The sequence below is a fragment of the Sinocyclocheilus grahami genome, unplaced genomic scaffold (assembly GCF_001515645.1).
Source record: "Sinocyclocheilus grahami isolate Dianchi unplaced genomic scaffold, SAMN03320097.WGS_v1.1 scaffold90.1, whole genome shotgun sequence".
In the NCBI taxonomy this organism is placed as follows: Eukaryota; Metazoa; Chordata; class Actinopteri; order Cypriniformes; family Cyprinidae; genus Sinocyclocheilus; species Sinocyclocheilus grahami.
This window is the reverse complement of record NW_015505269.1, coordinates 367,491-390,558: the sequence shown is the minus strand read 5'-3', so window position 1 is coordinate 390,558 and position 23,068 is coordinate 367,491. Positions and strand designations below refer to the sequence as shown.

The 23,068-nt window shown below is 36.0% G+C and overlaps 1 protein-coding gene across 1 annotated transcript in view; it reads left to right on the top strand.

Moving 5' to 3' along the window:
* Window positions 1–20,476, top strand: part of LOC107587171 (glutamate receptor-interacting protein 1-like) — a 164,652-nt gene extending 144,176 nt beyond the window's left edge. The window contains exons 17-25 of the mRNA XM_016274838.1: window positions 2,170–2,225; window positions 3,840–3,979; window positions 4,670–4,855; window positions 9,261–9,429; window positions 13,839–13,877; window positions 14,167–14,278; window positions 17,636–17,869; window positions 17,959–18,105; window positions 18,228–20,476. Coding sequence (XP_016130324.1) covers window positions 2,170–2,225; window positions 3,840–3,979; window positions 4,670–4,855; window positions 9,261–9,429; window positions 13,839–13,877; window positions 14,167–14,278; window positions 17,636–17,869; window positions 17,959–18,105; window positions 18,228–18,491 — 1,347 coding nt within the window. The 3' untranslated portion in view covers window positions 18,492–20,476. The remainder of the gene's footprint in view (window positions 1–2,169; window positions 2,226–3,839; window positions 3,980–4,669; window positions 4,856–9,260; window positions 9,430–13,838; window positions 13,878–14,166; window positions 14,279–17,635; window positions 17,870–17,958; window positions 18,106–18,227) is intronic.
* Window positions 20,477–23,068: the final 2,592 nt, after the last annotated feature.

Genomic DNA, 23,068 nt, shown 5'->3' with positions numbered 1-23,068 from the left:
AAATCAAGTTTTTAATGTTGTTTATTTGTCTATATGGTGTCTTTAATATACTTTTAGACAAACCATGTGCCAATCTATTAATCAACACCATTGCTGAGTATTTTCTCCTTAAAACTGTAGTCTCCCAAAGGCTGACCCAGAAATACGGTTTGAAACAGCCATCGGTTTGCTACATCCCAAAACAATAATCAATCACGTCAAGGGATCGATTTCTATCACTAGCATGCAAAATATACCAATACCAGCCCAAAACCAAAAATAAATTAGAGCAAAAAACCAATGAAGCTGTGGTTTAATGTGAATTTAGAACCGCTAACTTGCATTATAACCCGTGGCAACAGTGTAAAAGTAGCCCGGAGTCAAACCCACCTCTCCCGCAGCAGCGTCTGCACTTCACACAAACAGCTGCATTCCAGTCTTCAAGGCATTTTAGGACACAACATCGTCAAGTAAGTAACTTTAACGAATGTTACAGTATTCACTGTAGTTGTCCGCTAGTAAAAAGATAGTTTAATCAGTCATTATCCGTGTATGCCATTGTTTTGCGCTTACTACAGTTCAGTGGATCAGGAGGCACTGGCTGGTGTGACTGAGTGAAGGTGGGGCTAATTTGCATATTCATCGAACCACGTATAGTAAATGAGGCAAGGGTGTAGAGTTGCATTTAAGCTATTTTAAGGAATGAGAAAATTATTTTCACAAGAAAAAACATTTAAATATGTAATTTTGATGATCAAAGATAAGTTTTAAGGAATAAAATATTTGACTACAGGTGGACTTTAAGGACAGAAAAAAAGATGTATAAAGTGGAGCTGGGCAATGTAGAGAAAACAATTATATTTTGATATTTTTCACCTTACATGAGTATATAAATGTATATATATTTATATTAATAATATATGATGTATTAATATAATAACCATATAATAAAATCTTATATACATTATATATGTACATTTTATAAATAATATTTAAATATATATGTGGTATATATGTGGGTATGTAATTTATAACACATACATATATATATATATATATGGGAGAAAAAGGGACTTTCATGAACATTTTTGATTAATTGTCCTGGGTGAACTGTTGAATCAAAGTAATGAATTGGTTAATTGAGACTGACAAATTGAAATGATTCACGGAAATGAATTGATCTTACCAGCTCTTCCTCAGTCTAAATCTGAGATAGGATAGACAGACGATCAGTCTTTTCAATCTGATATTTGCAAATCATGAGACAAGGATAGATTGGAAAATTATTTTATTGACACGCTCTTTAGAGAACTTAATGGAGAGTTAAAAGCACATTAAAAACATCATGATATACACAGTGTTGCTTAAAGGTTAGGGTTTCGCACATTAATAAATGAATAGTACTTTAGAAAGATGACTGACAGTCAAAATTGAACATAAAAGTTTGATTTAACAAGGAGCCGAGATATTGAGATCACATTGCTAGCTAATTCTACTCATTTATGGGTCAAGCCTGTTATTGCACACGTTCGTTCACAGAATAAATTAATCATAGCTTTATATCACCTACAAAATCATGAATATATTCAACCAATCTGATATATCGCCCAGCCTTAGTGCATAGCTACTGCTTGATGATTTTTTTCAACAGATTAAAGTATGATGTTCCTTCCTGACATCCTTCTTTTTACAGAGATAGTTCATTAAAAAGTCAACCTTATGTCATTCTAAACCCAACTGACTTTCTTAAACACAACTAGCCTATATTTCAAGTTGTTGAGACTGGGAGGGTTTGAAGTGGCTCAGCTGCTGGAAATGTCACAGGGAGATCTTTATTATCTCCAAAAGATCTTCTGGTAAACCTTTCACTTCTTCTGGCGGGCTACAACGACATACACATCTCCCCTTGCTCCCGCAACCTCACAATTCATCCTTAACACTATTAGCATTGTGCACATAGAAGAAAATGAGGTTTAATCGCTCCAATTTAATGCTCGTTTGGTTCAATTATCCGATTAGAAACCCTTGGAGCCCTCATCCATCTTTCTCCAAAGCATTCACCCACAATCCTTTGCCACAGAGGTGTTATGCTCGCACTACAAAGCAGAACTGCGAATCACTTTTATTTGGCATTCATATTTCATCCAGGACATCTATTGTGTCCATGAAATGGCACCTTGTGTGTTTCAGTTCCTCGCGTCCAAAGCCAGAGGCTCGTTTAGATCTTTCTCGCTGGGAACATTAAGGTCGACATTCATTTTTTACAAGGCCTTTTTTAGAGCTGTGACAACAAATCATCAGACTGAGAGAGGCCGTGCTGACTGGCGTGCTAAATGGGGGTAATTTCCCTCCCATCTCTCCATTAGTCCATAGTCAAAAAAAAACAAAGGCGTAAAGAGCCGACCTCATGTTAACGAACATTCCCAGACCCCCCAGCATATAAAAATAAACACACACACACACACACACAAACGTATACAGCCAGAGCTGCTGTGATCTGACGCATATCAGCGCTTCGTTAGTATGTAGATGGGGGTGGGAGATGACAACGATTGCCCCGAGGATCTGTGAGTTTTCCTCTATTTTTCTCTTTAGCGCATTTCCTTCTCGGTGCAAGCCATGTCAAAACGGGCAGGTTGACCTCTTAATTGATGTTGAGCATTATGAATCAGCGCAACTAATATTTTATAGAACACTTTAAAGTGGATTTTGCTGTTGCTGTAGTCACGTCTGTTTGCTGAGCTCATGCAAAATGAGTTCAGTCTCATAATGAATTTACATTATGATTCCTGTAGCTCAGCTGGCACGAGAATCCCCCAAGGACACACATACTGATATAATATACAGCTTGAATGCACTAAGTCACTTTGGGCAAAATGAAATGTCTGACATCTGACATTTAGATTTTTGAAATGCATTGTGGGCCCAGGATATGGAGGTTTTGTTCTGCTTTGGATGATAAGGTGTATGATTTGTAGAGGTAGGTGCAGTATCCATTTTTGAAATGGATCACAGAGCCAATATCCCATTTTTTGTATTATGCATGTGAATATCTCCATTTTGCCAATCCCTTATATTTTCCGTTTCTCATTTTTTGCTTTTTTTTTCTGGATGCACCACTTCTATTATCTTCCATCATTCTTTTCTCCAATTGCCTATACTTCCTTTCCGATTCTTTCCACCACTACTCTCTAGTTTATTGCTTTCTGTAAGCATAATCAGTTGTTTCTCGCTTTCATTTTTAGTTATGTTTTTTAGGTTTGTCAATCAATTAGCAATTTTAATCAAATTACATAATGTGCTGATTAATCAAAGTAAATATATGCAATCTGAAAATTCTATATTTATAACAACATAATTTTTAATAATAACAATATATGTATAAATCTGTATATAAATTATCTTCAGCAAATATTTATATTTCTGATTCAAACCTAATTAATATTGCATTTTGTGTGCGTGTATATATGAAATTGCAATATTAATTAAATATAACAAAATTAGAATGTATTATAATAAATCAATAATTTATTTAATTATCTTCAGTAATTTAAATAATTTATATTGCAATTATACACCTATATATAAATTATCCAAAAGAAACAGTTCTTCCACAGATATACACTAGAAAATCTATTTTTTTAAATTAAAAATAGAAAAAAAACATGGCAGATGGCATGCTAAAGTAGTTGCTAAATAAAAAAAATATATTTTTTAAGGGACTTAGCAAATGGTCAATGGTGGATTAAATTGACATCTCTAGTATTTTTATCCCATTACTATTTGTTTTCCTTTCGGTTCCTTTTCTTTCACGTTTTCTCTCCATGTAAGAGTTATTTGGTGTGCTCTTGTCTCCACAGGACCGGTGCCATCCACATTGGTGATCGCATCCTGGCCATTAACAGCAACAGTCTGAAGGGCAAACCTCTCAGTGAGGCCATCCACCTGCTGCAGATGGCAGGGGAGTCCGTCACACTGAAGATCAAGAAGCAGGGAGAATGTGAGTGCTGACATGCACACTTACAGCCAAATGGCTCTTTATTTGTACACTACCAGTCAAAGGGCTGAACTCCCTTCTCATAAAAAACCTTACAAGCTGAAGGCTTGTGCTAATTTTTTATACAAATATATAAATAGTGCCCATCTATGAATCTCTTTACAAAATAACTATTTTATTATTTGTATAAAATGTATTTATTTATTTGATTGTTTGATGTTTTGGGGTGTATAGTGAAGGGTTTGTTTTAATTGTTTACCTTTTTTGGTTAATTTATTCTCATACTTGTTTTTGTGTTCTTTTAAAATTTGAATAATTTACTACTTTTCTAAAACATTATTGTCTTCTTATATTTCCCAAACTTTTGATTGGCACATTCTTTCACTCTTATTGTCTCTGTCGCTCTTTCTCTCACCCATTAACTCCCACATAACTGTACATCTTGGTAGCTCTAAAACGCAATAAAGCTGCCTAGCCGTGAGTCATTAAAGCATAAGGTCTGATTAGTTTTGTCTCCATCTATCATATACTGTAGACTGACAGTAGAAGAGGTAAAGTTCCTTATCAAAGAATAAAAGATAAAATGAGCACTGATTTGTGGGCCCAATATCCAGTAAAGTCTGGATCTCTCTGGTCTATTGACTGTGATCCGTGGGCCGAGTCAATCGTTGTCTTTATTCCTTCTTTCTATAGTGGCAAGCCCGAAGCAGCCTTCAGTAACGGGGCGTTTGAATGATCTGAGCGATATGGAGGATGACAGTCAGGCTGGGCAGAAACCCGGTAAACTCTCAGATATCTATTCCACCACCATTCCCAGCGTGGACAGCGCAGTGGAATCCTGGGACGGCTCTGCCATGGACGCCCCCTTCAGCACCCAAGGTAAATTTGAGTGTTACTGGTTTTAAAAATGTTTTAGAACTTTTTACGAAATGCTATTAGTGTTTCTACCTTTCAGGTTTTGAATAAGCTTTATCACAGTAAATAAGTCTCAGTACCCTTTAGGCAAAAATTTGATTGGAGCTACATGCTTCAGCATAACAACGTGAAACCAAAATTTACTTCTGTAAATTATGTTTAAAATTATATATATATATATATATATATATATCCAGCAGGCATTTTCGGTTTCTAATTGCAAACAAAATGACAATTGGTCAGAGACAAGCAGGAGTCAAAGTTGGTTTCTAGTTAATAATTTGGCATAGAAATGATCCCAGCAGCCTCAAGCTCAAGGAAAGCATTGTCATGAAAACGTTAAAAGAATACTTCATTCAAAAATTTATATTTTAGCATCAATTACGCATACTCATGCCATTCCATATTTTCTTCCAGAAAACAGTAAAAAAGAGCTTTAGCAAAATGTTTTTGCTACTCTTTTTGCAATAAAATTTGAGCTGCAAAATGACGAAATTCATCATAGCACTCCAATCTCATTGGCATCTGGATATATTCAAATAAAGCACAATGATGATTTGAATGTTTGCAAATGCAAATGAGATTTCAGATCTTATGACTTAAGAAAACGTATTATTTTAAGTTGTGCAATCACTTTTATGGTTCTTTTAAGACCTATGTGTTGTCCTTTTTGGAGCTTAACAATCCTCATACCCATTTACTTTTATTGTATTGAGTAGCCTGTTCAGGACAACATTTTTCTTTTATGGGGCTTTTTGTTGTCTTTTTGACAACATAATGACAAGAGAGTGAGTAAATAATGACAGAATTTGTCCCTTTAATATCACAATGACGCACAATACAGGCTTTTTTAACCTGGTATGGGTTCCTCACAGTCACCATGGTTACACCACCTGTTCTCTCACATTAGCTACAACACCAACAGTGTTGGTCCCATTGCATCCTGGGGGTTCTGATGAGTCCCAGCAGGTCTAATGTAGGTTTAATTGAGTTTTCCATTCTCTTTGGACCCGCAGATATGTATTTACTCTAGTAATTATTTGGAATAATCTGCAGTGGGATACGTGTCTTTTATTAGGCCAGCTGGTGGTACAGTGCTGGGGCTAATATGGAAGAATGCATTATTTTACTAAGTGGAAAATTAGTCCTAATGAGCGCTGGGATACACACGGCCATTTGGATAACTCGCCAGTAATGTGTTTGAATTGCAGTCAGCTCTCCTGACACTGAGGCCTCCTGGTCAAAACTAATCACAATCATCGCTTGCTCTGAGAATGCCAAGTAGGCACATCACACATTTGAATGTTTAATTCAGAGAAATGCTTCCTATTCATTTATGAATAATACATATAAGCATTACTCCCACGCTTAACCGTGTATATGCAAAGCAGTGAAAATAATTGAAAGCACTGAAATAACAGTTTGCTAACTGATTCTCAAGGTTTAATTATCTACAAACAAATGTAAGTATGTAAGGAGTAAGATTTCTTCACCACAATTCTCTGCAAATTTAGCTTTGTAGATAATTTCATGTTTAGGCATGCTTTAGGAAAATTTATTTATATATATATATATATATTTATATTTATATTTATTTATTTATTTTATTTTTCAATGTATATACAATTAATATGCTACCTTGTGCCAAAACCAAGTAAAACTGTGAAATCACCAGTTGGCTGGTCATTTTTAATCCATATACACACACACAAATGTTTTTTTTTTTTTTTTGTAATAAATGTTTGGTTAAAAATTTTAAATAATTTGTTATTTTTGTTTCAATTAATAATTTAGCTATTTTTGCTCAAATGAATTTTATTATTATTATTATTAATATTAATAGCAATTTTCATTTAGCAATTTCAGTTAAACTGAATTTAAATTGAACATATTAAATTGAATACAGTAATGATAATAAAAAATGTATATTAATATATTTCATTTTTTTTCAATAGAATAATTTTGGTATTTTACTTCAATTAAATTTAAATTAAAAATAATTTAGTTTGTTTGTAATAATGATAACAACAGTGAATATGCAAGCACTATTTCCTTTTGGAAATGCAAATGTTAATATGAATATAATTTGAATGTCATAATTTTTAATTCATGTAGAGATGATTAATTCATCCCAGTGTTGCTGACATACACCTCCTCAAAAACACCTTTCATCTCGTATGTCATTTTCCGTGTCTCTCGCTCTGATGGGGTGGAAAGACACTTTCCGCTCATGTTAACAGGTTCATATGGTTGCTCTCCCCCCTCAGGCAGCGCTGCTGTCTTTCTCTCGCTGCTCCATACATAAATGAATCTCAGATGGTTGCAGAGATATGGAAACCATTCACAGGAGCAGCAATCAGCCCCTTAAATTATGGATGATGTGGACAGAGCATAAATTTAAGGTTGCTGGCAAACTATTGGCTCTCATGGGATTCAACTAGTACAGCTGTATCCAGAGATAAGGCCAAAACTGACTCTGAACTTGATACCTGGGAAAGTTAAAGAAACCATATGTCTGACGTCTAATACGATTAATGGTCTGCCTGTATGCAATATTCAATCTCATTTTTGTTCTTGCTGAGTAAAACATATTTGATGTAATTTATTTAGCATATACTTTTGTTGTTAGTGGTAATATTAATAAATGATTTCTATGACTTTTATAAAATAAACCATATAATATAGCATATTTGCTAGGTATCTTTTATAATAATAATAATAAAACAAATAAATATTTATGATTTGAAAATTAATTATTTAAAGAATAGTTTAAATATATGAATACATTTTATTTTATTTATTTATTTTTATATAAGACGTTAAATACAGGTTCAGGCTACATCACTCTTCTGATGTTTGTGCATTTTCTTATTCAATGTATTACATTTTCCTATTCTGCCTATTTAATTTATTTAGCATATGTTGTTAGTGGTAATATTAATAAATGATTTCTATGACTTTTATAAAATAAACAAATTTGATAGCAAAACCCATTAAGAACCAGGACTTACTGTTATTTTTGTGTCTTGATTTTTCAAGATGACCTGTTTTGTCTTTTTGATGTATATCTTATATCTGTAAATCAGTGTAAATGCAGCTAGAAGTTTTAACTCGGATTCGAGACATTGTTGCTGGTTTTGTTTGTCTGGCTTCTGCACATTGCTGTCTGCGTAGGAGCAACATCGGTAGCATGCACATCGGCTGCACATGCGCAGTTAGAGGGATATTAATGTCTGAATGTATCATCATTCAGCATTTCAAACACTTCTTTCTTGAAAAAGGGACTCAACACTAAAATAGCTATCGAGAGTCTTATTAAGGATTCCTCCACCTTCTCAAGCCCTGAGGGGTGAGCAAATCACAAGCAGTTAATCCTTATTGAATAGCTGGTGAATCTGAAAACCCCGAGGCTATGCAGCGTTTGGCGGTGGTCACCGAGGGAGAATCGGAGCGAAGCGTATGAAACACAATGCTGTGGCTCCCTCCGGAGATGAGTGTGTGAACACAGCCAGCATGTTGTTCTCTGCTCTCCCTATAGTCTTCACTCTGCCCTCCAGCAGTCCTGATCCAGATTAATGATGGGAGCCTGGGAACCTGTGCATCCAGCAGCTTCTGTGTCGGTGTTGTGCGAGAGTGCAGCATAATGCATACATGTACTCTCTTTTGGGAACAGTTTATTGCCGTAGCTTTTTTCTTTTATCAGCAGGCTAATTGTGTGCAGGGTACAAAAGTACATTCCAAGTGCCAAATGCAAGTAACATTGTGATCTCATTTAGTCAAACAGCTTGTATTTGTTCATTCATTTATTTATGTATTTATTTGTTTGTTTGTTTGTTTATTTACTTATTGTAATAATGATTATATTTTAGTTTTAGAGTTTTTATTTTATCTGAAATATTTTAGTTCCGTTGAATTTAGCTAAATTGTTATTATTATTATCATCAATATTATTTAGTTAGTTATTAGTTTTGTTTCAGTGAATCTTATAGCTATTTAAAAATTGAATTTAGCCTTATTATTATTATTTCCATGGAAGTTGGAAATTCAGCTGAATGTAGCTATTATTATTTAGCTGCTATTATTATTATTGTTGTTGTTGTTGTTGTTTATTTTAGTTATTAGTTTTGTTTCAATGTAATTATTTAGCTATTTTATCTGAATTTAATTTAGCATTATTATTATTTCAATGGAACAATGAATGGAACTGAATTTAGCTCAAACAGCACACTATACTACTACTACTACTATTATTATTATTATTGTTATTTATTAGTTTTGTTTCAGTGGAATTATTTAGATATTTTCACCCACTATTGGCAGAAGTAGCAAAAGATTAATTTTGGACTCTGCTTGTGTGTGTTTGTTTCAGCTCCCACAGGTTTCCAGGCATCGGGCTACAGTTTCCACAGTCATGAGTGGAGGAATGCCAAGCCCGGCCGGGGCAGCCTCTCCCCGGTGAACAGCAGCCGGCAGAGGAACAACATCCTGCCAGACTTTGGACTCGGTGTGGATGACTGGGACAGGCCAAGCGCTAGCGGGTACATCAATATACTACTTGTAAATTATACACAACAGTTTAAATACACATTCCAGCATATAATGAATTTTTTATATAGGATCAGTTCACTATTTACTAGTCATCATGTCGTTCCAAACTCCTATGCTGTTATTTTCATTCATGAAACATTTATGGACCTTGACAGTTTTATCAATTATCATTATGTTCAAGAGCTACATGAAAGATCTTCAAAGATTCTTCTTTTGTTAAGCAGAAAGAAGTCAGGGTTTGGAACAACATGAAAATAATGACAAATAATGGGTAAATAATGAGAGAACGTCATTTTGGGGTGAGATATTAAGAATATATTAAGGCTGCCAGGTCTATTTGATGGTTAATGTGATGACTTGAGTTCATTGAAAGCATTTTATACTACATTAGCAGAGTACACAAGGCTTCTGAGTGAAACAGATTGAAGCAATGAACTTTGGTGCCATTGCAGACATTATTATTCCATAAAACATATTACCGCTTTATTTTCCTAAAAATGAAGTACTGAAGTGTCAGTATCCATTGAATCATGGACTAGTTTAGTGCCAGACTACAGAAAGGCATTGAAGTCAATGCTGCTTAACCATGTCTATAAAAATGTTTTGTTGACTTCTCAAATTCATTAAATTCAAAAGACAATCTTAGACGAGGCCATCAAAACAATTTCTAGAAGTGAACTGACTTTAATATTCACATCAAGTGGGTCTTCAGCAACATTTCTCTGAATTCTGTGTGTAATAGTCTTCGTTTCAACCCAAAATGTGACTCTCAGTCATAATAACTGATCTGCGTGGTACAATCTGCAGCACATTGTATTGTCAAACGCACTGTTACTGGAGCTTTGATCGATCGTTTCTGGGGTGATTTTACTTTATTCTTTGTTTTTGTTTGTTTGTTTGTTTATTTACTTATTGTAATAATGATTATATTTTAGTTTTAGAGTTTTTATTTTATCTGAAATATTTTAGTTCCGTTGAATTTAGCTAAATTGTTATTATTATTATCATCAATATTATTTAGTTAGTTATTAGTTTTGTTTCAGTGAATCTTATAGCTATTTAAAAATTGAATTTAGCCTTATTATTATTATTTCCATGGAAGTTGGAAATTCAGCTGAATGTAGCTATTATTATTTAGCTGCTATTATTATTATTGTTGTTGTTGTTGTTTATTTTAGTTATTAGTTTTGTTTCGATGTAATTATTTAGCTATTTTATCTGAATTTAATTTAGCATTATTATTATTTCAATGGAACAATGAATGGAACTGAATTTAGCTCAAACAGCCCACTATACTACTACTACTACTATTATTATTATTATTGTTATTTATTAGTTTTGTTTCAGTGGAATTATTTAGATATTTTCACCCACTATTGGCAGAAGTAGCAAAAGATTAATTTTGGACTCTGCTTGTGTGTGTTTGTTTCAGCTCCCACAGGTTTCCAGGCATCGGGCTACAGTTTCCACAGTCATGAGTGGAGGAATGCCAAGCCCGGCCGGGGCAGCCTCTCCCCGGTGAACAGCAGCCGGCAGAGGAACAACATCCTGCCAGACTTTGGACTCGGTGTGGATGACTGGGACAGGCCAAGCGCTAGCGGGTACATCAATATACTACTTGTAAATTATACACAACAGTTTAAATACACATTCCAGCATATAATGAATTTTTTATATAGGATCAGTTCACTATTTACTAGTCATCATGTCGTTCCAAACTCCTATGCTGTTATTTTCATTCATGAAACATTTATGGACCTTGACAGTTTTATCAATTATCATTATGTTCAAGAGCTACATGAAAGATCTTCAAAGATTCTTCTTTTGTTAAGCAGAAAGAAGTCAGGGTTTGGAACAACATGAAAATAATGACAAATAATGGGTAAATAATGAGAGAACGTCATTTTGGGGTGAGATATTAAGAATATATTAAGGCTGCCAGGTCTATTTGATGGTTAATGTGATGACTTGAGTTCATTGAAAGCATTTTATACTACATTAGCAGAGTACACAAGGCTTCTGAGTGAAACAGATTGAAGCAATGAACTTTGGTGCCATTGCAGACATTATTATTCCATAAAACATATTACCGCTTTATTTTCCTAAAAATGAAGTACTGAAGTGTCAGTATCCATTGAATCATGGACTAGTTTAGTGCCAGACTACAGAAAGGCATTGAAGTCAATGCTGCTTAACCATGTCTATAAAAATGTTTTGTTGACTTCTCAAATTCATTAAATTCAAAAGACAATCTTAGACGAGGCCATCAAAACAATTTCTAGAAGTGAACTGACTTTAATATTCACATCAAGTGGGTCTTCAGCAACATTTCTCTGAATTCTGTGTGTAATAGTCTTCGTTTCAACCCAAAATGTGACTCTCAGTCATAATAACTGATCTGCGTGGTACAATCTGCAGCACATTGTATTGTCAAACGCACTGTTACTGGAGCTTTGATCGATCGTTTCTGGGGTGATTTTACTTTATTCTTTGTTAGCTCATACCATTGGATATTTGTAATTCAGATTCATTGTGCTGTAGATCAAAGGAGTAAAGGGCCCCTATGCACAGTAATGAAGCCAGCGGCTCTTAGGAAGGAAAAAGGCCTTTTTAAAGTATTTAGCTGACACTGGAGTTATGATCACCCTTTGAGTTTTCTTCACAGGATTGTACCGTTTCCATTTAATGGTGACTGTGAGCTGCCTTAAAGTCAACATGAAATCAACGCTGACCTCATTTGCTTAGTTTCTTAATACACATCCCTGGCCTTACTGTGCACAGTTCATCTGCGCATAATGTGCCAAGTTCTGCCAACTTTTCACAATCCAGTTAAATCCTGATGAATAAAATCAGGGGTGTAGGAATGAACTGAAATTGGAGACATTATAAATCAGCCTGGCTCATAAATATTAATCAGCTGGCAGAGCTTTCATCCAGTAGTTGTAGCTGATTGGCTGAAAAGCATATGAGTGGGAATTAACCAGATTAGGATTATGATTTATCAGTTGTGCATTTATTAGAGGGATTTGTTTTGGTATTAAAGTCTGCGTAAACCGGAAGTTGCTGCTGACTTTATTTCAGTGTAGTGACGTATTTCCAGCTGAAATGGAATATTGAATAGAGGGCATGGTTTTCTTTTTGCGCTCCTCCTCTCATAGCAACCTAATGGTTGGAGGGGTGTGATTGAGGATATTTTGCCCAAGCCGTCAAACTGACGTCATCAGAAAAGGAATGCCATTCCAGAGCGGAAGCAAATTATCAGATTTTGATTACCAAGATTTTTTTTTTTTTCAGCGGATTAACTTGCACGGATTAATTGTTCACATAAAGACTAGCAATGTGCGCTAATAAAGTAAATAAAGTCCATTTTGATTTCATGCGGACTTTAAGGATGACATGAATGTTATTTTAGTATTAATACTATCATGATATTTATTATTAGTTTTTTTATCATTTTAATATTTTCAGTTTTCATTTTAATTATCATTCAAGGTTTAGTCATTTTGTGTTCATAATCTTTATGTTTTGCTTTTTCATGTTTCTGTTTAGCTTTATTTTTACTTCGGTTTAAGAACTTCAACTTAAAACTTTATTTAAATGAATTAAAACCAACAATAAACCTTTTTTTCAAATTTATTTCAGTTAATTGGCAACGTTTTTAATTCATTTAATATTTATATTTTATTGTATTTCAGCTTAATTTTAAATACTGAAAATGATTTTAATACTTTGTTAACATTAACAACACTAGTTGATGCTTTACGTGTATGTATGTATGTGTATATATATATATATATATATATATATATATATATATATATATATACTGTATATAATTTTTATTTTAAAATATGATGATGATTTTCAAACTTCAAAATTTTGGGAAATAATTATACATTTTTTATTATTATTATTATTTATTTTATTATTTTCTTTTTTCTATATTTTTTAGTAGTTGCAATGCCTCTGTAAAACTGCACCCTACAATTTTTGTGTCACTCTAATATTGAGGTTAAATGAATTGCAGACCATTTCTTGTTGACTTTAAACCGCTACAAATGTAGCTACAACAGATCATCTATATCAGATATACTCTAGAAAAACATAATATAAACTTGTTCTAAGGAAAAGAAACTACTGCAACTTTAATGTATTGGTCTTTTCAAATATTGTCAGCATTCTGTAGTCTGTATTTAAATAAGAAGAACTGCATAATGCAAAACTTCCCTCGTTTTCTCCAACACATATTTCTTTGTCATTTGAGAATGGTTTTATAATGCTTTTTAAATGAAGGCCCTCAAAATGTGTTCTATACAAGATGTCAAGTCTAAAACACTGACAGACTGAGTGAACTGGTTTGACGTTTGTGTTATTGATTGAAGCTGATTTCCCATTACAGGGCATCCACGCTGCCCACCGGTTTAATCTCAGACAGCAGGTGAGGTTCAGTGCTGTGTGCCTGTTAACCTGCACTGCTTCCCCGAACCAATCCGGCCCTTTCACTTCATAACCCAAAGCCCCACAATCCACCAGGACATCACCGCCCATCACAGTGTGTCCGACTGCACCGGGTGTGTGTGTATGTGTCTCTCTTCAAGAGCCCCACCATAGCCTGCACAGATCATTGGTCGTCCCTTGCGTTCATCACTGTGACGCCTGCCTGCTCATTGGCTGCCGCTTTTTTGACATACCCAGTGGTTAAAACGTCCCATTTGTGTTTCAAACAGGTTCACTGTGGGACACGACGGGACTGAGCCAGACCAGGAAGAGAACTTCTGGTCCCAAGCGCTCGAAGACCTGGAAACGTGTGGCCAATCCGGGATCCTGCGAGAACTTGAGGTAACTCGGGAAGAAAAATGGCATCTGTTTGTGTTCATTCCCCTCTCCCTACATTCATCCTCTAGCTCTTTCCATTCATCAACCCCCCTACACAATCTTTTTTCAGTAGCATGCTGTACCAACCCTGGTTTTGTGTAACAGCTCCTTCTTTTTTCAGGACAAGCCAGACAGGCTTCTGAATAAGAGAAACCTGGCCATCTTGGTACCCCTTTCCTTTCTTTGGGCTTCCTCTTTTGCTTGTAGTGCTGGCACCCAAGTGCTCTTCTCGTGCTAAGGGGCTCAGTTTCTCTTGCTGGGGGCCTGCTTGAGGGGGGGAGGGGGGAGGGGGTCACAGACAACTACTACTGGCATCCACTTCAGATCCTAGGGGTGTATTCGAAATGAATTATGACGTGTTAAAGGTGTAGTTCACCAAGATTCTGCCTTCATTTATTCACAATTATGTTGTTGCAAGCTTATTTACATTCACATTAGAGATAGGTATTGAGTAATTTTGTAGTCATGTACAGGTGCATCTCAATAAATTAGAATGTCATGGAAAAGTTCATTTATTTCAGTAATTCAACTCAAATTGGGAAACTCGTGTATTAAATAAATTCAATGCACACAGACTGAAGTAGTTTAAGTTTTTGGTTCTTTTAATTGTGATCATTTTGGCTCACATTTAACAAAAACCCACCAATTCACTATCTCAACAAATTAGAATACTTCATAAGACCAATAAAAAAACATTTTTAGTGAATTGTTGGCCTTCTGGAAAGTATGTTAATTTACTGTACATGTACTCAATACTTGGTAGGGGCTCCTTTTGCTTTAATTACTGCCTCAATTCGGCGTGGCATGGAGGTGATCAGTTTGTGGCACTGCTGAGGTGGTATGGAAGCCCAGGTTTCTTTGACAGTGGCCTTCAGCTCATCTGCATTTTTTGGTCTCTTGTTTCTCATTTTCCTCTTGACAATAAGCCACATTCCTTGACACGTCTGTGTGTGGTGGTTCTTGATGCCTTGACCCCAGCCTCAGTCCATTCCTTGTGAAGTTCACTCAAATTCTTGAATCGATTTTGCTTGACAATCCTCATAAGGCTGCGGTTCTCTCGGTTGGTTGTGCATCTTTTTCTTCCACACTTTTTCCTTCCACTCAACTTTCTGTTAACATGCTTGGATACAGCACTCTGTGAGCAGCCAGCTTCTTTGGCAATGAATGTTTGTGGCTTACCCTCCTTGTGAAGGGTGTCAATGATTGTCTTCTGGACAACTGTCAGATCAGCAGTCTTGCCCATGATTGTGTAGCCTATTGAACCAAATTGAGAGACCATTTTGAAGGCTCAGGAAACCTTTGCAGGTGTTTTGAGTTGATTAGCTGATTGGCATGTCACCATATTCTAATTTGTTGAGATTGGTGGGTTTTTGTTCAATGTGAGCCAAAATCATCACAATTAAAAGAACCAAAGACAAACTACTTCAGTCTGTGTGCATTGAATTTATTTAATACACGAGTTTCACAATTTGAGTTGAATTACTGAAATGAACTTTTCCACGACATTCTAATTTATTGAGATGCACCTGTATGCAAAGATAAGAAAAAAGTTTGATTACTTAAAATTAAAATGCCAGTTAAAATATACCTAAAAAAACCTGGAAGTTTCAATAAATGTAAAAGATGTAATGGTAAAATCATTCAAATATTTTAATTAATTCTTAATTAATAAATAATCTAATTAAAAAAATTGAAAGAACAATGAACATCTCTATAGTGAATGTAATTTAGTTACAAGTTGTGCTCTTCGGTTAGAAATTGCTCTCGTGAGCGCAAATATGTAGAATGTTTTAATCCATTTTTTTTTATCCAGTCACTGCAAACCAGGGTTATTTTAGTATTTATTTATATACTGTTGTAGTATTTATTAATATTTTAAATTAGCTTTTATTTTTATATTTTGATTTGCATTAAAATTTTTGTTTTAGTAATTAAGTGTACTTTCCGCTTCATCTTATTCTAGTTAATTACTAAGGTAACATTTTTAATTTTCGTTTAAGTTTTTAAGATAAATTTTTTCAGCATATTTATTTTATTGTTTTTTTATTTATTTTTATTATTTTATAATAATATTTGTATTTTTCCTCCAGATAACAACACTGCTGGAAACCCCAAAAAAAATCCCCTATTTTTATATTTTGGTTTTCATTTAAATTTTTGTTTTAGTCATTTAGTGTGCTTTCTGCTTCAACTTAAACATATCTTATTTCAGTTAGTTACCAAGGTAACATTTTTAATTGTATGTTTTTAAGATTAGAAGTTTTTCAGCATATTTATTTTATTTTTTTATTCCAGATAAGAACACTGCTTGAAACCCCTAAAAAAATCATAAAGAATTCACAGGTCAGAAACTGCCAAAACGTTTACGAAAATGACATCATCGGTAATGCTTTCAGAAGCTAACTTCAACAACCTATATTTTTCTTCTGAAAAAGAAATTAAATGCATCAGTACAAACACCTTTTTTGCTAAATAACAATTACAAAAAAACATTTGCACTCACTCAGAGCTTGCGAAAAAAAAACATTTGAAAACTAGGTTGCTATGTGGGCTCATGCTAAGCATGATGGAAGAGCTGCAGCAAGGCTTATTGTTGTGGAAATATTTCAGTCTTGTGTAGTAGTGTCCTCAGCACAAGCCGAACCAGAACCGGGTTCTTTTTGAAGATCATCTTCAAAGGACTTCAAGAAACATAAAAAAAAAAAAAATGCCCACCGTTCATAATGTTCGTTTAATCATTGCCATGGCTTGCCATGGTGGAAGTCGAAGCGGTTCAAACCGCCCATTAGTGTGTAAAAATGCATGTTACTAAAAGTTTGTGTATCGTTGTCCATCAGCATTTTGCTTCTTATAACATACTAAACAAATGTAACACAAACTGTTAGTCTGAACTCTGACATAATGAGTGTTTATGGGTGTTTCACTGTCAATGTAACTATCGTTCAAAAATTTGGAGTTGGTAAGAATTTTTTTAGGTGATGTTTTAAAAGTATCTTAACCTCACCAAGCTGCATTCAGTTGATCAAAAATACAGTAAAACAGTAAAATTGTGAAACCGTTTTTCTATTTTAATATATTAATATTATATTACATATAAGACACCATATAAATGTCTTTACTTGTCACTTTTGATCAGTTGAATGCATCCTTGCACGAAAAGTATTAAAAATGAAAAAATACATACTGATCCTAACTTTTGAACAGTAGTTTTGAACACAAACATTTACATAAAGGTGTATTTTGAATGCATTTTTCTCCATAACCTTTACAGCACTTATATTTATTCATATTCAGCTCCGTTCCTCATGGTTTTCCCTGTAGGCCACCATCATGTCGGGCAGCTCTTTGAGTTTAAACCACGATCCTGCACCCACCCGAAGCCATCTGGGCCGCCAGGCCAGCTTTCAGGAACGTGGCAGCAACAAACCACAATACACACAGGCCAACCGCAGCAACACGCTGCCCACCGACGTCGGCAGAAAAGCTTTCGCCATGAGGAGAATGAAGCAAGAGATTAAAGACATCATGTCGCCTACCCCAGTTGAGCTTCATAAGGTGAGAATACAGGTTTTTAGGTTTTAGTCATTTCTTGATAAATTGGCTATACAGCAGCTTAATGTGTGTAACTGCCCCCACATTCATAGGTGAGCCTTTTGAAGGACTCGGACCTTGAGGACTTCGGGTTTAGCGTGTCTGACGGAGTCTTGGAGAAGGGGGTTTATGTAAACAATATCCGTCCAGGTGGCCCTGCTGAAATCGGAGGACTCAAGCCATACGATAGACTTCTACAGGTGAGCTACAGTGATGCAGACCCATGGTATTATTGGACAACAAGTACATAGGGCCCAAATTCCATTTCACCCCTCCCCCCTCGAGTTTAGTGATCTAAATTTATGCTTGCTTTGTGCCACAGATAAACCACGTCCGGACTAGAGACTTTGACTGCTGTTTAGTGGTTCCTCTTATAGCAGAGTCCGGGAACAAACTGGATCTAGTCATAAGCCGAAACCCGGTTTCCTCGCAGCCCTCAGAACTGAACCCGTTTTCCAATGACGAGGCAGTGAACTGGACTGACCCCGGGGACCCTCTCGAGCAGCCCACCGCAGGGCTGGAGCAGGGCCAGCACAATTCCACGCTAGCGGGACTAGAGGACAGAGACCCCAACAAGACTTTATAGCAGAACTCCTCCCAGGTGCCTGCAGTGGAGCGCTCTTCCTCATGGTGCTAAAGCGAACCCTCCCCTCCCTAAAACGGCTCCCTCTAGTGGAGTAAAACGAGAGGGGCTTGTTGTCCTATAGCACACACCCAGTCCCTTTCCTAAGTCAGAGCATGAACCACCATGACTAAGAGGTCCTTTCCTGACAAGCTGGGTGTGTTTTTACCCTGTGAAAATGGCGGCGAAGACCACACTGACCTCTTGGAAAACCAAATTGTGGGGGGGGGGAACCTGAAACAGTGCCATCCCTAATTTTTATTGCCAATAAACGAGAATAGTTTTAAGAAGGACTTAAAAAAAGAATGCATAAAAGCAACACTGAGACTTTTACTTACGATATCGGACTGGCCACTCTGTGATTGTCCGTATTTGTGTGAGTTTGAATGAGTGTGCGCGTGTCCCGAGACTTTATTTCGCAAGCCTCCACGAAGTCTGTCAAAGTTCCATGTTTGAAACGCAACCGTCGATCCTCCTATTTTGTGATACTGAAACACAAATGTGTGTATAGTGTATGTCCGTGTATTTCCTTCTATCTGATGCCAAGGTCAGATCCCTTTTCTCGCTCGATGAGAGAGAGGATACAGCTGTGTGTGGGGGGAAAAAATAATCAGCACAATGAATTCGGTAGCCATTTTTCAATTGTGACTGAATGTGGGTTATAGCCTAATGCATGAGACCTTTTAATTAACTATTTTGTAGTACTTCTGTCCAAAAAAAAAACACAAGCGCTTGGCTAAATGAAAAACACCATGTTTCGGTTCTCTGTCCGCTATATCACCGTAAATATGAAATCCAATGTCACTCGTATAAGGAGAGGGTGGCACAAAGGCACCTTATCTTGAAATTGGACAGATGTCTATTTTTATGAATAGAGGCGGATGATTTATAAGAGATGCGTGTGATTTTGAGCGATGACTGGTTAGCATGAGGTCGCTATCGACCATGTACCGCAGCAGATTGATGGCACGGAGAAGGTCATTCAGGTCGAAAACTCTTTGTACTTTGTTAGGTAACCGCCGTAGGTCTGCGGTCTCCAGACTCTCGCCCCACATTTTGAGGAAATCCATCATTGGCCCAAAGGATAGAACAGCTTATTTATTCCAACATCAATCTTCTAAATGAAAACGACAGGCATTCAAGTAGGTACTCGCATATTGTTTACTCCGCTGTCTGTGATAAATGAGAATATTACGACAAACAAATTCATCTCAATTGCTTAAATTTGCAGTATCCACTTATGACAAAAACGCAAGCATGGGGTTGATGTCCATGAGTAAAAAAAAAAATCCTGAAAAGACTTTTGTATTCCTCCCCACATGGTTTAAAAAGTTATCAATCATTATGGTAATTTGTATATGGTACTGTTATGGTTTTATGTCTCATCTGACATTTTTTTCCCAGACTGTGTAAGCCCAAAGGGTACGCAATCCATTTGTAAAGAGAAAAAATACGAAGTGTCAAATCATGAGAGAATGGATTTTTTTCTACCGTATGTGGTAGACCAATAAACATCACATTTGTAGCTCTACTTGGAAAAAATTATATTAGTAAAGAAAAAAAATGCCATAGGTAAGCTGCTAATGGCAATGAAGACCCTCACCCACCTGTGTGAAACTGTGCTTTTGATTGAGTGACGTCACCCTCGTTGTCAGTGCTCAAAGATCCTGTCTACTCACTATTTTCAAAAGGCACATTGTGGTCCAACTACTGAACTGAACAAAAACCTCATCAAGCCCACTTGATGGAGAAGGTTTGACGATGATGAAAAGGTATCTTTTGTTTTTGTTTTATTTCAGATAAACTTTCAGGTACGGGTGCATTCCCCAAACTCATGCACAGAGATGTTTCTCAATTCGCTACATGTTGAATTATGGTTTTCAAGCCCTGATTCAAAAGTTAGTTGTCACTTTCATTACGCTTTCCTTGACCTTGACCTATTGTTTGTTACAACATTTTTTCTACCGTATGTGGTAGACCAATAAACATCACATTTGTAGCTCTACTTGGAAAAAAATTATATTAGTAAAGAAAAAAAATGCCATAGGTAAGCTGCTAATGGCAATGAAGACCCTCACCCACCTGTGTGAAACTGTGCTTTTGATTGAGTGACATCACCCTCGTTGTCAGTGCTCAAAGATCCTGTCTACTCACTATTTTCAAATGGCACATTGTGGTCCAACTCCTGAACCGAACAAAAACCTCATCAAGCCCACTTGATGGAGAAGGTTTGACGATGATGAAAAGGTATCTTTTGTTTTTGTTTTATTTCAGATAAACTTTCAGGTACGGGTGCATTCCCCAAACTCATGCACAGAGATGTTTCTCAATTCGCTACATGTTGAATTATGGTTTTCAAGCCCTGATTCAAAAGTTAGTTGTCACTTTCATTACGCTTTCCTTGACCTTGACCTATTGTTTGTTACAACACTTCACTGTGTTACTACAAATACACTCCAGTCAAGTGAAACAAGTCATTTTATGTTACATTTGTGGAAACGTTTAGTGAAGTCAAGCACTGCCAATTAAAATAGTGGGTGTCCATTTTCAGTATACAATAATTTTATGATTCAATCAATGTCACGGTTATGTCCCTAAAATATTGTATTTTTATTTCTAATGGACAGGTATTATGAGCTGTAAAGTATTTTTGTACAAATTTAATACTTTGTTAGCATGATGTTTAACGTCTATGTATAAATTTGGGGATTCCTACAGCTGTAATCCTTTGTATGGCCGACGAACAGAGAAACAATAAAACAACATGCTGAGTGAAGTTCATCTAATGATGCAGGTATGTTGTACAGTTTAAAGATCCCCTGCCACAGATAGTACAGATTTAGGATACAAGCAGTTAGTAAAGGACTGATGCATAGGAAACGACTGATTCACATAGGAAACTCGTATTTCCAATTCAGACGTTTATTACGGCATGTCACATATTCAAATTAGAAACATAAAGTAGCCTAAATAAAATTATAGAGTGAACAATAAACTCAAATAACATCATCTGAATATGAAATTATCAATAATATTCATTTCTATCACTCGTTATGATTCATAAAACATGCCCTTCAAACTAGAGCCTACAGCATTAGCAAAATAAAGCGCAAAGAGGGTTGCACACTGGACGAGAAGCACCACATGTTAAAATTTTGACTTCAGCATCAATTCCTGCCACACCACTCATATCATTTTCCATTTAACTGCATTTACAATTATTTGAGATAAATATTTGTACATACTGATTTCACCCTTGGCTGCAAGAGTGCACTTTCCACTAATAAATTTGTTTCTTGGCTTGAATAACGTCTATGCTTCATATGAAATAGTAATATTGATTGCCCTTTCTTTTTCCGTTTGCACAGTTTTTGTTCTAACAATCTAAATTGAAACTCACTGATGCCATTTGGTTCATTTTCAAAGTTAACGTTTGCCTGTATAGACCTACTATTGATTAGAGTCACTTCTTTGAATTGCCTCCTTAAAGGTGACACATCATGAAAATCTGACTTTTTCTGTGTTTAAGTGCCATAATCAGGTCTCCGGTGCTTCTACCAAGCCAGAAAACATGAAAAAGAACAACCCAGTAAATTTGTTTGCAAGCCTGTGAAAAAATGAGCCGCTCAGATCCCCCCCCCCCCTATTCTGGAAAAGGAGCTGTTGAGCAACAGCTCATTTGCATTTAAAGTGACGGGCACGAAAACAGCCCGTTTCTGCTTCCACTCAAAATAGGCATTTTCAAAATATGATATGATAAATGATCTGTGGGATATTTTGAGCAGAAACTTCACAGACACATTCTGGGGACACCTGAGACTTATTACATATTGTAAGAATGGGCATAATAGGTCTCCTTTAAACTTGAATAAGTGAGTACAAAATGACAAGTCTGGTGTGAGATGTCCAAGGCGCGGCGCTTCTTGTCCAGTGTGCCACCCTGGAGTATTTGAAGACGAGGCTGCTTTTTCATCACATTCTCTCTCAAATGAGAACGGGTTGGCTTTTTTAATGGATTTCAATGGCAGAGAGGCATTGATTAGAGTTCAGTGCGTTACTATTTTGTATAAGAAATCACTGCAAACGATTCAGTGCATGAGTGACCTGTCTGAGGCCATGTCTACACATACGCAGGTATTTTTATAAACAGTTTTTTTTCCTTCCGCTTTTAAAAAAATCTCCGTCCACATGAAAATGCAAATGCATGTATGAGTGACCTGTCTGAGGCCATGTCTACACATACGCAGGTATTTTTATAAACAGTTTTTCCTTCCGCTTTTAAAAAAATCTCCGTCCACATGAAAATGCAAATGCATGTTGTGAAGCACTGTCAAGAGCATGCCAAACCAACAGGTGGCGATAATCTGATAATCGTAAAGCCATGTTGGCCAATCAGAAGCCTAAAAAAGTTTTCTGTAGGCTGAGATAACAGCGCAGGCTCCGACATCACAAGTCAAAAACTCCGGTTTCGCTGACTACACGATAACACTGCAACCGGAGTTTTTGAAAATCTTCACCCTGGCAGGCGTTTTCAAAAATAT